We start from the raw sequence: 16,481 nt of genomic DNA, 5'->3' as shown, positions 1-16,481 counted from the left end.
GAAACCCTAAGCGCCGTCCTCAGCCTGCCCCCGACGCAGCAACCCAGGAGCATGCATTTGCCTTGGTTGCTGCCGGGGACTGACTCACTCCGGCTTGCGAGAGCCCCAGGCACGAGCTATTTTCGTGCTGGCAGGTCCCTCCAGGATGCCTTCGGACCTAGTTTTCTGCTCAGGGCAGCTGGGGCTGGGCGGCGTGGGGCAGCCGGGAGCTGGGCGCGACACCTCGGACAGCCCTGCGTGGGCCCGCGCCCGGCCTCCCCCCCATCCGCGCTGAAGGACAGGCGAGTGCAGGTCCCTTCACCAGCGCAAGGGCCTCCCACGTGGAGATGCCACCTGCAGCCCACCTCTCCCCAGACACGAGCCTCCTCCCCGGCTCCGGCCTGCCTACGCACCTCCCGTCGTCTTCACCCCTTCGCCATGACCAGCAGAGAGATCTGGAGCTGGTGCTGGGCTAGGGGGAGGCACGCAGAGGGAAGGAAGGCTATTTCTCAGCCCAGGGGCCGGTCCCTCCTACGTATCGTTTGCATTAGACCTGCTCTGCTCCAAAATGGAAGGGGACGGTCTGCCGAAGAGCGGCGCGAGCCCTGCTCAGCCCTTACAGCCCCATCAGCGACTGCACCTATAGCCTGGCGCGAGGCCAGCCGGGTGCCGGCCGGCATTTCCCTTCCCCACCCAGCGCAAGGTCCCTATAATAATCCCAACCCCAGACCTTTCGCAAGGATGAGGCCTCAGGAAAAGGGGAGGCAGGTTTCTCCAAAGCAAGGAAATCATAACTGGGCACAGGTTCCTGTCCAGCAGGACTTCTTACTGGGAAAGCTTCCTTCCTCCCTTCAGCTTTCCAGAAATGAAAAAAGAAATTACACAAGGGTTTTGTAAGTCCTGGCAAGCAGCGGTCTCTTCTTCCATAACCCCTTTCCCTTCTTTTCCTCTTTCTCCATCCCTCGCTGCCTTCGGCCCTTTCGCTCTCCTTCCCTTGGTCCAACTGGTAAGATCGCGGCCGAGGGGGAGGGGAAGCACCGCGGAGTAATTATAGAAGCAGGAAAACAAGTTGTCTGACGACAGCATTGCTAAATGGGGAGCTTTAGAGCATAGGTCTGGAATACAACCAGCTCGCGCATACGTGACCTGGCTTAACCCCTCCCAGGGATGCAGCGGCGGGTCCCGCCGGGGCCAAAACGCCCAACGGCATCGCCGAGTCCAAGCGGAGGCCGGGGTGCCAGCCTGCCCCGCCGGCTCCAGCGACCGCCGAACCCAACGCGGCGGTGGCCGAGCATCCTCGCCTCCACCGGCTGCCCTGAGCGCCGGGGCCGGCCGCCGGCACCTGCAGGGACGGTTCTTCGAAACTCTCAGCGCTGGAGAAGCGAGGCACTGAAATCCTAAGTCGCTTGGGTGCACGCACGCTTTCCTTTCCCATCCAAACTCCCCCTGGCACCCACACGTGCCCGCTCCTTCCTCACACCCACGTATTTCGGAGCACGACCCTCGAGCCAGCAGTGCCTGCTGACTGATACCAGCTGAAGACCAGCGTCTTTAGGTTTATTACTGCACGCTTCGGGACAGGCACGGCCACAGGTGGGGAGAGTTGCTTGTCGGAGGTCCAGGGGCAATAACCAGGCTTTAGGAGAGGAACTTGTGGATGCACCTGCTGGATTCAGGCCAGCTGCCCTGGCCCCCCACGAATGCACGATTACCTGGCGGTCTACGAGTACCTGAAATAGCCTTAACGCTCTGCATAAACACGCACGTTCAGGCCTGGATACTAAGCGGTGAAATCAGAGAAAGTACCAAAATCCTGATTTAACGGAGCCATATCCAGCCTTAGGCAGGCAACATTTGCCAGCTGAGCTAGAATCCAACCTTTGCTTTATTTCTGTGAGAAACGGCCCGCAGCTCCTCGCTGACCACGCGTGCTCGGGTAGCTCCCCCAGCACCCTTGTCCCAAAGCGACGAGACGACGTCCCTCCACGAAGCGCGCCTGGGACGGACCTGGAGATCTCTAGCTGTGCACTGGCAACGCCTTGCGCCCGCTCAGCTCTCGAGAACCCGCAACATCCCAACCTGAGGTGCCGCGCCAGGGCCTTCACCATGGGGCACACGTGCTACCTGCTCCCCCAGTAGCAGATGAGAGGTAAAACCAGCATCTACGTCCCACGGGCTACTCAGGCCCTGCCAAATGAACCGCGAGAGCGTTCCTCCAGCTAATCCCTTCAGCAGGGATCTCCACACCTCGACCTGCGCTGCCTGGCAGAGCACAGCCACCTCGGGCGCAGCGGTGCATCGGGGACCGAGGCCTCGAGGAGCTCCCTGCAGCGACTTGCCCAGGACAGCTGCCTGGGGTCAGCACGGCGTGCGGGGCGGTGGTGGGACTGGGCAGAAGGACCGGTGGGTCCCAGAGGATCCACGGGAGTTGCTATGCTCGTGGAGACCAGCGAAGACTTCAGGCTAGCTGGGGGGCTGTTCCCCGGAGAGGTAGTCACGCCCTGAAGCCCTCAGGTGAAACTGTTGGGTGTCCACAACAGGCTATCGGGAAGGTGGTTATGAAATAACCGGCTAAGCGGGAAGTTGCCTCCTCACTCCCAACAGACAGTCGCTGACTGATGACTGAAGTGTGGGTGTTTGGGGTATTTTCTTTCTTAGGCTTTTGATTATTTTTTCTTCCATCAGGGTTGTAAGAATGCCTCAATCCCCATTTTCAATCCTGCTAAGCTATTAGCTTCAGTGACAGCCATGACAAGCTTTGCAGACTAATTTGTATTTTTACCTGCCTTTCAGATTCACCAGGCGTCTTCAGCTCCTATTACTCCGACAAAGAGCAACCCCTCTCTTCCCCGCTCTGTCCTAGCTGCTGTTTTTGCACCTGCCTAGTTTGGTGTTTCGCATTCATCTTCTCTTTTATTCTAAGCCGCCCCAATCCTCTCTCACATCAGCCCTCCCCTTGATCAGTGCTGTCCCCTGTCCCTCAGGCCAACATGTTTTGAGTGAAGCAGGCGGCAAGGGAGATACCATGCTAGCAAATGGCTTCTCACAGACATGAGATGCAAAAGCTCCACTAGATTTCCAGCCTAACAAGTGCTGCCATGTTCAGCCATCCTGATGTTTGATCTCCTTTTAGGACTGTCCCTATACAGCAGGAAAAAAACCTCAAAACCCAAACTCCTTTTTTTTTAACTGATCTGCCCCTGGGTCCTTGTCTCAAAAGTAATTCCACCTAATGTGGGACCTCATCACCAGTCTGGACAGCTCAAACCAACTCTTTCAATGGAAACTCCCTTTTGTTTTTCACTACTTCATTTCATCCACTCTTAAGCCATCTGGCTTTGGTAGGTTCCCCCAAAATTCCCCAGTTCCCTGGTGATCGGTTTCGAATCTCCGAAATAACTGTGTTGGACTTGCTAATGAGATCAGCCCCCCCAGATCACGCCAGTCACATCGTTACGACTTGGTGGCCGCTGTCGCCTGTCTGCCTTGATGATGCCGATGCAAACGAGCCCTTCATTCCCGCAGTTTCCCGATGCACGCGAGGTCCTTGGAGAGGAGCTCACCCCACAGCTTCACAGCTCCCTTAGGAGGATGAGGGACCGCATCAAAAGGCAGATGAAGCTTCCAGTCAACTGCATCCACTGATGCTCCCAACTCCGCTATTTTGCTGACATCCATTTGGCAAAAAATAGGGCGCCAACAAGCTCTATTTCCCCCATTAGAAAGGCCGGTACCTCCTCCTCAACACGCTATCTCCAGGTGGAAAGACCTTCGGAGGTCTAACACAAACATTGCCACCCGACTTGTCAAATGGGCACGAGCTGCATCTCCAAGGCCACCAGCACACCACGCTCGCACCTCCCTGAGTACTTATGGGTGCACGCACGAGAAAGGAGCGCGGGGAGAAGAAGCGGGAGAGCGACGGACGGAGAGATGAGCGACACCTCAGTTGCTCTTCCAGAACATGCAGGCCCGCTGCAGCGCTGTCGGGCTGTATGGGATCTGGGCCACCAGCCAAGTCTGTGCAGGCCAGTCTGCTTGCCGAGGAGCTTGGAGGGAGGAGGATGGAGAGTGGAGGGCTGGGAGGGATTTCTCACTGATGATATTGTTACATTCTTTCCGAATCCTGGGAGTAAACAGACGCTCCAAATTTAGAAAGAACAGGACTGGAAAATTTAAACATTCCTTGAAGAATTGGTACAAATGGAGGGGGGGGAGGGCGAAGGGGGACTGAAGATGATCTCACACACACAAGAGCCAGATGAAAAGCTCATGACTTGAGTTCAGAAAGCAAGCGAGGGGCCTGTTTCAGGTTAGTGTGCGATATTGCAAAGATAAAGCTCCCCTTGTGCACAAAAATAAAATGAAAGCAGTTCCTGCCATGCAAGGAAGGTCCCAACTCCAGCATGCCTCCACAAACCCTCTATAATGGAAGGGAGCTGGGGAGACAACCATTGCCCCAAAGCCCTGGCACTAGCCAGCAAGACTGTGTACCAGCACCGCTTTCTCCTTGACCTTTAAGCTGCAGTTGACAGGAGCTTCGTCCAGCCCCACCAAGCACTGGGACCAACGTGTACGCCAGTGGCCAGCTACAACCTCAGGCCAAATGGGGCCTCAGGTCTCAGACTGGACCTGCCTGATCGTGAGACCCATGGAGCACACAGGCCCCCACCTAAGAGTAACCCCAGCCCTTGTGAGAAGCACGAGCCCCCCTTTGCTGTGCTGGCCCACCTGGAACAACTTCAAGAGCCTGGGTCTGCTGTGCCCCAAGGCTGTTTCCCCTTGTGCATGGGGCCTGAACATCATCTGGAGGAGCATCCTAAGCCCTCCGCTACCACTTCCAGCCACTGGAGTGGCAAATTCCAAGCCAGATCTCCCTGAAGTCCTCTGCAGCTGAACAAATGCAGGGAGAGGAGCTGCTGAAGCTCAGCACCCAGCAGCTCAGCACCACACTACGGCTCTGGCCAGTCTCCAACACGAGAGCTCGCATGCAGGAGCCATCAGGGGCCGATGGAGCCAGACTGCTGCTGCTTCATAAACAGATAATGGCTGTTAATAAAAACAAAGCGGGAGCTTGCAAGGGGGAAGGAAAAAAAAAAAAGAAACTGAAAAAAAAAGCCAGGGTTTGTGCTGAAATAAACAAAGGTTAAAGAACAGTCAGGCTCCTGCAGGAATAGCAAAGCTCGGCTGCGAGGGAGGGAGGGGGCATTACGTAATGCAGGAAAAATGTTGGCTCCATTCAGTTTTCCACCACTTCATGTGATGTCAGGAAAACCATATAAATCAACATGCTTTCTGCTCCCACGGATGGAGGGCAGCAAGCAGCACTATTTATACTTACACAATTAAAAGAAAAAAAGGAAAAAGAGGAGTAGATGATGATTTCCAAGACTGGGAATAATTGACTCAGATTCCTCCTTGCAAACCCGGCTGGAATTGTTGCTTGTAGCATGTTAACCCTTGCTGGGCTCCTGCCACCAGCCTTGCCACCCTCAGCTCGTCCGTCTTTGCCCATCAGCCTCTACCAGCTGTTTCCAGGCAGCAGACTCATTTGAAGAATGATGTGGGCTGGAGATGAACAAAAATGGCCAGGCACCAAATTTGTACAAGATGGGGACACCGAGGCATGGAAAAAGAGAAGTGATTCGCCCAAAGCAACCCGGCTAGGACTCCTGGGTCCTGTCCCATCTCCCCATCCCTGCTCCAGCTACTAGACTGCGTGGGGAAAGCAGAAGCTCTTTCTGGGAGAGGGGAATTCCCCCATGCATCGTCTGCTGCTGCAGTTTCAATAGCCGTCACATTGCACAAGCATCACCTGGGAGGAAATTCCAGTCCTACGGTGAGGCTGAAGAGAGCTGGGGACCACAGAACGGGTCTGGAGGTTTCGGGACTTCTTTGGATTTTTTTTTTTTTGGACTGTATCTCCATCATGAGGGGATGGGAAAGGGCTCTCAGTGCAATGAATTTAGCAGCCTGTTTCCCTTGTAATGACAGACCGGCTCGGGAAGGATGGGAGAGGGGCCACAGATTCACCTGTGGTGAAGCGTAGATTCCCCTGGAGCAGCTGGGCACCTCCCAGATGTGGGGCAAGCGTGTCCCTGCAATCAGTGTAAACCCTGACTGAGCAGCAGCGGCCATCCACGCGGGAGCCGTGGCCCTGGTTGGGGCAGACGCACCGCTCCGGGGACCCTAGGGACTGAGTTCCCGGCCCCCTTTAACGGTGGGACCCCCCCAGCTGCAGTGGGGTGGCGGAAGGGTGTTAGTAGGCTCTTCGCAATGTATCTAACACTCTGTGTGCAGAAAAGGAGTGAAGCAAACAGGTAAATTTGATTTTTTAGTACCAGGAGGTTTACTTATGCTCTCAAAGCAAAGAAGGAACCAGCTCAGCGGGGTGAGCCCTCTCCTTTGGCTCCGGGCCGCTGGCCTCTAGCTACATCTATACTAGGGACAGAGAGCAGCTCTTCAGCACGTACGACACACAGCTTACTTGCATTTGACCAGGAGCAGCAGAGGCTGCGAAAAGCAGAAAGAAAAGCCTGGCTGAGGTCTGCAGGCTGCTTCCCGGCGTTGCAGCGCACGCGCACTGCAGCCTCGGCCATGCACCTCGCTGCCGTATCTCGAAGGTGAGCGGCGAGGCCGCTGCCTCGGAGGGCGACAGGCGATGGAGGGTGGTGGGGAACTGCTCCTTCACCTCAGGGGAAGAAGTTTGCAATTCCTCAGCTAAACCCCTGCGCTGGCTTCGCTCGTGCCCTTCTGCCTCTGCTGAGCAGCACTTGCGAGCACGGGGACGGAGCTGGAGTGCCTGCAGTGCCCTCTTGAGACACTGCACCCAGCCAGGCTTGCCGAGCCGGCTGCACTCTCAAACCTGGAAAGTCACCCTCCTGCACACTGTCCTCCCTCCCTCCCCAAAAAGCAGGCAGCCCCCTCCGTTAGTGCCCTGGGAGGAGCTCTGGTCGCCTCAGCGGAGGCTGCTCTGCCGGGGCTGGCCGGACCCACACTGCTGCCCCTCGGCTCCCAAAGCCGGGGACGTATCCAGACGAAGAGGAGGGCTGCTATCTCCATTTCCCAGGCAGGGAATGGGGGAGCAGGAGGGAAAATGATGCTTCTGAAGCCACACACCATCTCCGCAGCAAAGGGGCAGCTGAACACAGACCTGAGCTCAGCCCCCGCTGCGGCCACCAGCTCCCCGGCCCAGGAGCAGCCGGACGCCTCTCCGGAGAGCGGGCAGGGGCGCGGGGTCAGTCCGGGCAGGACGCCGCGCAGACAGCAGGAACACGACAGCCAAGGGCTTCTCGTGCTCCCTGATCTCCTCGTACTGACGCAGCTCCTCAGTCTGTCCTGGGCAGCCAGCGAAGGGACTTTGGATCGATGCAGGCGAGAGCAGCACTTGACCCAAAGTCTTGGCGGGGTGCTGGCAGCCTTCGCAGCCCGGCAAGCCCCAGCACTGTGGTCTTCTGCACCAGCCACCCGAGGGGGCAGGCAGCCCCACTGCCAGCGGGCACCTCTCGATTTGCTCTGGCAAGGAGTCAGAATCAGGCCCAGCATGCATATCGCCCTCAGACCTCCCAAGCGCTGCAAATCTGGGGCTAAAATAAGCTGGCTGCTGCCCACATTACAGGAAGGAGGAAACTCTGTGTGTTCGAAAGTGTGCCCAGCCTCCCTCTAAATGTTTTCAGCAGTATTTTTGAGTCATGATTTCCATATAAAACGCAGCAGCCATGACCCAGTGTTCTACATTTCAGTTCCTTTTTTCCACACATTAGTGGCCTGTGTTTCCCATTAGCGAAGCGGCAGGCTCCAGGGTGTGCGGCTCATGACGCCGCAGCAAAAGGAGCACGAGCGGCTCTGCCAAAACCTCAGCGAGGCAATTACCAGCCACTTCTGGGAACACGCTCCCTCCTGCTCTGGCTGCAGCAGCGCTTTAAGGACTTCTTTTCGACAGGGGAAATGGAGGGAGGAAGGGAACGGCTCAGAAACCTGTTAACAGGTTTTAATTAGGATGTTTTAAACTTCACTTAGCACCTAGTATAGACAGACATAGTCCTGCCTGGGAGTCTTGGGTCTTGGCTGAACCTAGCAGACGCAGAGGATGGGAACGGCAGCGCCCGGCGCGGAGGATGCGTGCATGCACACACAAGTGTGTCCTTGCTCACGCACGCTCAGCAACGGGGACGCTGACGGCCAGGACGGGTCTGTGTCCCACCACGCGTCTGCGTGAGGCTCATTCCAGGCCCAGGCTTCCTTTGCCTGCTGCTCACCGCTCCCAGGCACCCCTGCACGGCGCTGCGGGGAAAGCAGGCAGCCGCTCTGCGCCCGGCTCACGCAAGTGTCCCTAAATCTCCCATTGCTTCCCCAGAGCGGAGGCGGCTCCGGTGGGCTGCCGCCTCCCAGCCCTCTGCCCCCCGGCTCCGTCCGTGCCAAGGCACCAGGCAGGGCGACGGGGGCCCCGGACGCGGGAACGGAGGGGAAGCACGACCCCCTCCCAGCTCTCGCACCGGTCTGCTCAATGCGAAAGCAGCCGTCAGCTGGAAACGGGGCTTTCAGGCCACCTCGCCGAGCCCCGTCACTGTCGCAGCTGCTCCCGAAGGGAGACGCGGGTGGTTTTCGCCAGCCAGCTAACGCGCCGCAGCTTCCTCTCGCTTGACCCTGGGAAACCAGAAGTGCTGCTGGCGGGCGCCGGGCTCACGCCGAGGAGGCCGTTTCCCAACCCGTCCCGGCCACTAAGCAGGTTCCTTCCCAGCCGCGACCGAACCTCCCTGCTCCTCGTTACGCGACACGCGCCACGCGGGGCCCTGGTTCGTGCCACGATGCCCTCGGGGCTGCACGACCGCGGGATGCCGCCGGCCGCCCTGCCACCGCTGCAGCGTCGCCCCCGGCCCTATTTCACCAGCACCTGCCGATCCCAGCCGGCAGCAAGGCTCCCAGCGCGCCGGGCGCTGTACAAACCCCCGGCGAGAGGCTGATCTCGCCCTCGGCGCCCGGTAAGTTCGGCCAAGCACAGAAGGGCCGGTGGAAACTCAGCAAGGCAGGGGCTGGGCCAGGCACCGCCACGAAGCTCCGCCGCCCAACTCGGCCACTGCCCGCGGGGGCCCTGGGACGGGAAACGAGCCAGGCAGGAGCCGTGCCTTCCCAGCCGCTGGGAATCAGAGGCAGCTTTAACTTTCCCCTCAGCAGCTTGCCACCTCTTTATCCTCCTCTGCGTTGGGTCGCGGAGTTTCGTCCATCGATTGCCTGCCTTGGATTTTGCTTGCGCTGTCGCTGAGCGGGGAGAGCGGCACTGGCTCTGCGGCAGGGCTATAACTAGAGCAGAGCGCTCGCCCTCCTCCCGCACACCCCCTTCCCGGGGAACGCCAGCCCCCGAGGACCCCAGTTCGTCCCAGCGATAACCTTCAGCCCCTGCCCCTTCCCTTTGCCAACGAGCCCATCGATTTCCTCTCCTGGCTGCTTAATGGCAGGGAGGGAGAGCAGAGCCCTTGAACGGAGTCCAGTCCTTGGCGCGTTCATCGGGGATTAAGCAGTGCAGGGATGGGGGAACGAAGGGCTGCTTTTGGGCAGAGGGTGCTGGATCCATGCAACTACTGCTCCACGGTATCCTCTCCTCTGCACCACCCGCTCCCCAAAGCCACCTCTCAGCAAGGCTCTCATTTGACCTTGTCGGTGGCCAGCTGTTGACCAGCTCTGGGAGCTGGAAGGTGCAAGGAGAGAAAGACTGCACTGGCCAGCGCTGCGTGGCCGCAGCCATCTTAACCTGGTGCCCTGGTGCCCAGGAGGAAAGGCCCATCTGGGAGGGAGGGAGGGAGGGAGGGGAGCAGTGCACCGCAAGGTAGACACGCACCCACTGGGAGCCTTGCAACCCTGCCAGCCCAAGCAACGCCACCAGTCACTGCCTCTTGCCCTCAGGAAAGCTCTTCCCACCCCAGCCAGCGGGCAGAAGGCTCTGCCCTCCCTGCTCCTACCTGTGAGGATGGAGACGCTGTGGAAGCAGCTGTCCAGCTTGCCCAGGAGGATGGAGAGGAAGCTGTCGGCAGCCAAGCCGTTCACGTCCCGTGTGCTCTGGTCGTAGACCACCACGTCCTGGTGCTCTTCCGCCTCCACCTGCAGAGGGAACGGCCGCAACAGGGTGTGAGAGGAAGGGCAGGGAATGGAGGACTCGCATACGGCACAGGTGTGTCCACAGCTGGTCTTCCCGCCTGGCTCACCTGGAGGACGGCCCCAGGCAGCCACCACGGAAAGCAAAGCAGAATGTAGTCACCAAGCAAGCAGCCCACCCTGGGGACAACGGCTCCGTTCAGGTGCTGTGGGCGCAAACCCAGCGCTGAACAGACGAGGAGACTGATTTTGGACGGAGAACACGATTCCTGAAGGTTGAACGCCAGGACCTGCCCAGGGAGCGGGAGCGGGAGAGAAAGCCAGCACGGGATGGACGCGGAGAGAACACGCTCGCTGCCCTTCTTCTGCTCCCGGCGTGGGGCGAGGGGGGGACCCGGAGCAGGGAAGCGCGGGCCGCCCCCGCGTCTGCCGCCTCTCACCGGGCTGCCGTCTGTCTGGCTCCGAGCGCCTCACACGAGCGGGCTCTGCTCCCCAGGCCGCAGCTCAGAAGGTTTCACGTGGAGCGGGGCTGTCACTCTGCTCCACGGATATAAATGGGCTTCTCAGCACAAACGCCACTTGGAGCAGCCATGCCAACGGCGAGTGCTTTGGAGTATCCTACCCAAAATACAGCTCCTTCCCGACGCCCACCCTCGGCTTTCCATTACTTAAGTGCATCCCAGGGCTCCTTGCGACACCTGCACGCAGCCAAGTCCTCCCCTCTCTGGCAGTCCCAGCCCGCACGTACCCGCAGACGGTCCCGGAGCCATCCTATAAGCTGTGCGCTTTCACCGCTTCCTCACCACCAAACCTGTGTGCTGAACCGCTCCTTACCACCCCGGCTGGCTGGTATCAAAGGTACGTGGGCCTGACTTTTGAAGGCAAGGATGCTCCCAGCACCGGCTTTGTCCTCTGCCTGGAGCCGCTGCCGAGAAGGGGCTGGAGCGACAGCTCCTGGGTCACTCTCACACGACCCTGTCGGTCGTGAACGGCACCCAGACCCCGCTGGGTTGCAGGATTTCTGGGGCAGGCCAGTTTGCGGGGCGTACCGAGGATCCGGGCAGATGTCTCCTCGGTGACAAGCCTCATGATGTCCAGTCACGGGTAGATGGCAACGAGAGAGCTCGAGGCATAGCCAGCAGCCCCTATGTCTAACGGAAGGTTAATGCATTAAAAGAAGATAAAAATCCTCGCGGAGCCACGGCTCAGCGCATCCGCTGAACAGCCTGATGGATGGCACACGCCTGCCTCGCGAGCTCTCGCCTCCCACCCTTCGGGGTAGGGCACATCGATCATGCTGCAGGAGGAGGCAGCAGCTGCGCTGCAAAGATGGTACAAACCAGCCAGCCGCGTCCAGCCCGGGGGGACGGCAAAGCCGCCGCCATTGTGTCCCCAGTCGCGGCTTAGTTGTGGGCAAGGAGGGAGGGCCTGCAACCCCTGTAACGAGTTTGTTGTTCTCTGCTAGGGCTTGTGTTGAGGTTGCCTTGCAAAAACCCTCTGCCCGGCACCGGGGGTTAGGAACCATCTGCTGTATCTCACCGATGCTTCGGCGCAGATCCCACACAACAAAGGTGCCCTCATCTGTCCCCGTTGGCCGGCTAGAGCCCCCGAGTCCCCGCCCGTCTCCCTCGGGTCTCGTCGGCTTCTCGGCCAGCTTTCGTTATGCCCGTGCAGCACGTCCCTGGGGCTGAGAGCCGAGACCAGCCACCCCGGGAGCCTGGGATCCGCGTCTGCAGTCCGACGTCTCTCACTCCCTGCGCCCTCGCTCCCATACGCGCGGCGCAGCGCCAGCGGACGCTCGTGCGGCCCCTTCATAATCAAAGCACTGCTGTGCTGGCCCTGTCCTTCTCCCTGTGCAAATGCCAGCGCGTGGTCCTGGCCGGCGGCAGCCTGTCGTACCGCTGCTCCGACACTTTCCGTGAGGGCACACGAGCGCCAGGACTCGCTGCCCGTCTCCCACCCGGGTTCCTCAGCCTGCAAGGCAGCTGCAGCACCGGGAGCTGAGCCCTCACCGCAGCAGGGCCGGAGCGCCCGGCCGCAGCAACCCGCACTTGCAGCTCCCCGAGACCCGAAACCTCTTCAGGAGACCCCTTGAGCTGGTGAGCGGTTATAAACACCTGCCTCCTTCCAATATATCGTGTGCACGCAATGTCTTACTGCCTGAATGCGTTCACTTGGGGTTGCTGCAGGTATTGACGTAGCCCCAAATGAAATGCTCCAAATTCATCACCCCTTGGCAAGGTCGATGTGGCAGTCAGAGGTGCAAAGACAGAGTCGATCATCCTGCGGTAGATTTAGTCCAAGCCACCCCGGCTGCTGGTAGCAGCGAAGCAGCAGCTGCTAAGCCCAGAGCCAGACCCCCGGCTGGGCTGTGCTACTGCTCTGACACCCTGCTGCAGGTGCTTCCCTGCTCTGAAACGTGAGCTACATCCAGATGAAACCGCAGCGCGCGCCGGCTGCGCTGAGCTCATCGTGCCTCCTCACTGCAGCGGCGGGCCAGGCTCGCGCCGGCAGGAACCCCCGCCAGAGCACTGCGCGCGGATCCGCAGCGGCCAGGGGCGCTGCTGGGGGATCGCCCGTCCCCAGCCCGGCCCCGCGAGCGGGAAAGCCGTTCCAAACACGGGCAAAACTCTGCAGCGGAGGAGCAGCTGCGTTAACCCAAGGAAGCCACCTCAGGGCAAAGCAGCTAAGGACCGACCCCAGCATCTCTTATTAGCTATCCCTCGCCCACGGGCACGGCACGGGGACAAGGCAGCCGCCGCGGAGCAGGGTTTCGGCCCGGCTGCACGGGCGCCTGCCGGGACGGCTGCAGGGGGCAAGGCGGGGAGATAACAGCTCTGGCCGAGCAGAATTATCCCACAATAGGATTTAGTGTTCCTTCCACCCGGGGAGGCTTTGTTTTGGCCATTACTGACGGGTTGCCGGGCAACGGCAGATATGTGTGACACGGTTTACATCTTATTAAAGTTATAAGGTTTCACTCAATGTAAATGCCAAACAAGCGCTGGCCTTGCATGGCCCCGCTGCAGAAGATAAAGGCCATGTTTGCTGGGGCAAGGTCTGCGGAAATGGCCTCAGGGGAGAGGTCTGCTTGCAGTGAAAAGACACGGCTCCCTGGAGGCACACGAGGAACCCCTACGGGCTTGTAAAGCCCCTTGCCCGTGGAGGGAGAGAAGTTTAACCAGGATCCTCGGTTCCTGACGCGCTCCTGGTCCTCAGGGGAGGCAAAGGACCATCTCTGGCCCTACATGCATGGAGGTGAACAGCTGAGCAGGGGCAGAGGAGGAGGCTAAAGATGAAGAGATGCTGAAGGGCAGATCGGTGCCTCTACCTGACCTCTACCTGAAAACAGAGGACTCGCTCCCTGGAGCAGCACCTCCAGGAAGGGCCCTGCGCTGGGCAGGTGTCAGGCGACGCAGCGATGACTCTTCCCCTCCCACTGCTCAGAGGACGCAGCGATGACTTCCCCTCCCGCTGCCCGCCAGGCATTCCCGAGGATGCTGCCCACCGTGACGGCCTCCGACCCACGGGAGCTGCAGGAACCAAGCCCACAGCCGTTCCCTTCCAGGAAGCGTGGCCGGAAAGGGTCCCTCCACCCCGCTGGCAGGACACGAGAGGCCAAGGCCCACCAAGCCTTTTGGCCACAAGCTGAGGTTTCGCGGGGCACTAGGATCAGCTTGCAAACACGTGCACGTGCTTCAAAACCGGCTTACCCACCCACCGGAGGTGTCCCAGGTTTGCGCCTGGCATCATGCCCCGGCCAGCGCGGGAGGCTCCCCTTTGGCCTCCACTTGTGGTTGCATCGCCTTTCAAGGAGCTGGACGGCCAGGTCTGGGGCTGGGCGGTCACAGGGAGGGCAGCAGCTCTGCAGGGCAAGGCCCATGCCTCCCTGCGTCTGGTCCCTAGCGTAATGGGCCACAGACTTGCTGGCTCCGTCACCCTGGATGTCCCGGTCTGGCTGCAGAGACCAGACACATGCAGTGTCACCAGTGGACGCCTCACTCTGGTAATTCAACTGGAAGCCCCAGCTCGGGAGATCAGGAGATGGGAGCAGGCCAGTCTGCTCAGCAGCTGACCCCCAAGCCTTTCAGGAGCTCGCTGCAGCACGGGCTCGGGCTCTGCCGGGGAGATGGCACGTTTCCGAGCGCGCGGAGCAGCAGGGATCCTGCCTGGAGCAGGGACTGCCAGGGCCCGTCCAACAGCTCGAACCAAACCGCAGCGGAGACCAGCACCTCCATGCCAACCCCTCTGCTCCCCCTCACCTCTCATCCTTAGGCTCCAGCCAAACACGACTCTCTTTGGACATTTTGTCCTCAGCGCTCGGTAATTCAACGCGTCTCGGACCGAGACGAGCGAACGGCACTGGCGTGGGGCCGGCCGCCTCTCCCTGCTCCTTCTGCCGCAGCCTCCCCAGCTGCGAAGCGAGTGTGATGGTACCTGTCTGCCGTGCAAAGCACTCGGCGCGCTACGGGTGGTCCGGGCGGAGACCGGAGCTAGGTGTTCTTATTACCCTAATTACTACCGGCATCTCAGCCACATATTGTTTCCAAACACAGTGAATCACCCCCCTGAAATAACAGTACTTCCATAAACACGCAGAGCAGCCGGGCACACAGCTCGAAAATAAGCCCTGGCTTTCCCCGAAGCCAAACAGCTGCTTCCAGAGCCATGCTCCGAAAATAAATAAGTGTCTCCACGGCCCTAACAGACCGCTGTCATGCCTCAAGCCACCGCTACAGCTACTCCCGGGGTAGCTACACCTCGGGAAGCGAAAGCAGGTGTAGCGGTGGAGAGACTGTCTAGGGGGGCTTTGAGGAACAGACATCTTCCACGTTTCCCTCAAGACAGCAAGATAAAACTCCAAGCAGAAACTGAGCAGGGATTTCCCCAAACCTCTTCCCCGAAAGGGCACCGAGAATCTGCATCGCTCCATCCATCACAGAGAAAAAGGTTGAAATGCAGCAAAGTGGGGCAACCACTAGTAGCATTTTTTTTGCGCAGAGGAAGACGATTGCTGACTGGAAGCAGTTTCCCAGTCCGGCCAGCAGCCCTGCCAGGGAGCTCGGATCCCCGTCCTGCCACCACGGGTCCTGGGGAGACGCGTCTGCCCGGCGGGGCCACGGCACGCAAAAGGGGTTGAGGAGCTCCTCATGCTGCCTAGGGCTGAGCGTAAGCAAGGCAGGGATTATTTAATTTCCCCATTTCTCCTTTCCCACAAAACGGGCCTTTCCCAAGGCTTGCACCAAGAAAGCCAGGAGCTGCAGCTAACCTGTGGCACTGCTCCAAACCAGAGCATCCAGCAGAGCTATTAACGGGAGGAGGAGGAGGAGGGTGGAAATGCTCCCCGCGCCAAGGTGACGGCATGGAAATTGCTACCCTTCCTCAGCATCACTCCGCACAGAGGGCTGCAGGCTTTGCTCCGTTTCGACCTGCGCCTGCTCCCGCTGCCCATCAGGGCGATGGGCAAAAAGCCGCTCCCCGGCCGCCTTTGTCTCTCGGGCCGGCGGCAGGAAACGCGGGAGGAGGCGGGAGGCCCGTCAGGAGGGATAACGGGGCCGGACAGCCGCGCCACTGATGTCACCCTTCCTGCCATCTGCTCCCAGCGCGGCGCCTCGCGCCCGCCTCCCCCTCCGCACGCGCCCCGGGGCACCCGCGCGGCACCGCTTCACCGCGGCTCCCAGGACCGGGGGTGCACGCCGCCAGCATCAACCGCCTTCAACCTCACATCTGCCCCAAGGCACCCCTGGGGTCTCAGCGCTGTGGCTCCACACCAGTAACACCTAGCAGCCCTCCGCAAGTGACACTTCTGTCCCCATGCAACCAAGGAGCAGCTGCCTGTCCACCAGACCCAGGTGGGACGTCTGCCCCCGCGACCGCCCAGCGCCGCTGACGCCGTTACGGGCAGGATTTCTCCGGTGCTCCGCTCTGCTCTTCTCCAGAGGGAGCTGAGCCCTTCGAAAGGGCCGTGCCTAAAAGCGGAGCCTCTTGTGAGATAAATTAGAGCTGCTAATAATCCGCTTTGAAGATATCTGCTCCAGTTTTTTGCTCCATTTCCATTTCTGCTGCTTGCCCTGGCCGGCAGCCAGCGTCCATCCTTCCCTTCTGGTACCTAGCCCCGTTCGCACTCCTCTTGGGCAGAAACGCCTCTCCTCGGGGTTTTCTGTCCTTTCTTCCCCCCTCCCAGCTCAGCCAGTTCTCCAGCCGCACCCCTCACCTGCTCAGCCCCAGCGGAGCTGTGAGCATCTCCCTCACCAGCCGCAGACCCAAAACCTTTGTTCTTAGACCTGGCGGAGCGACCACCCTCCCTTTTGTCCCTCTGCAAGCAGGGACACTTCCGCTAACTAACACTCACAAATCTGCCACGGCCACATTCCTCCTCCGTTAATCCCCCCCCGCCGCCCCGCAACGCTGCC

The 16,481-nt window shown here is 59.9% G+C and overlaps 1 protein-coding gene across 4 annotated transcripts in view; it reads right to left on the bottom strand.

Annotated features, from left to right (window-relative positions):
* DUSP8 (dual specificity phosphatase 8) overlaps positions 1-16,481 on the bottom strand; it is a 53,715-nt gene that overhangs the window by 17,348 nt on the left and 19,886 nt on the right. For all 4 annotated transcript variants that reach the window (XM_064513151.1, XM_026092778.2, XM_064513152.1 and 1 more), the window contains exon 3: positions 9,936-10,074. In XM_064513151.1, coding sequence (XP_064369221.1) covers positions 9,936-10,074 — 139 coding nt within the window. The remainder of the gene's footprint in view (positions 1-9,935; positions 10,075-16,481) is intronic.

Source organism: Dromaius novaehollandiae, chromosome 5, assembly GCF_036370855.1.
Source record: "Dromaius novaehollandiae isolate bDroNov1 chromosome 5, bDroNov1.hap1, whole genome shotgun sequence".
Taxonomy (NCBI): Eukaryota; Metazoa; Chordata; class Aves; order Casuariiformes; family Dromaiidae; genus Dromaius; species Dromaius novaehollandiae.
This window is presented reverse-complemented; position numbering and strand designations above follow the sequence as displayed.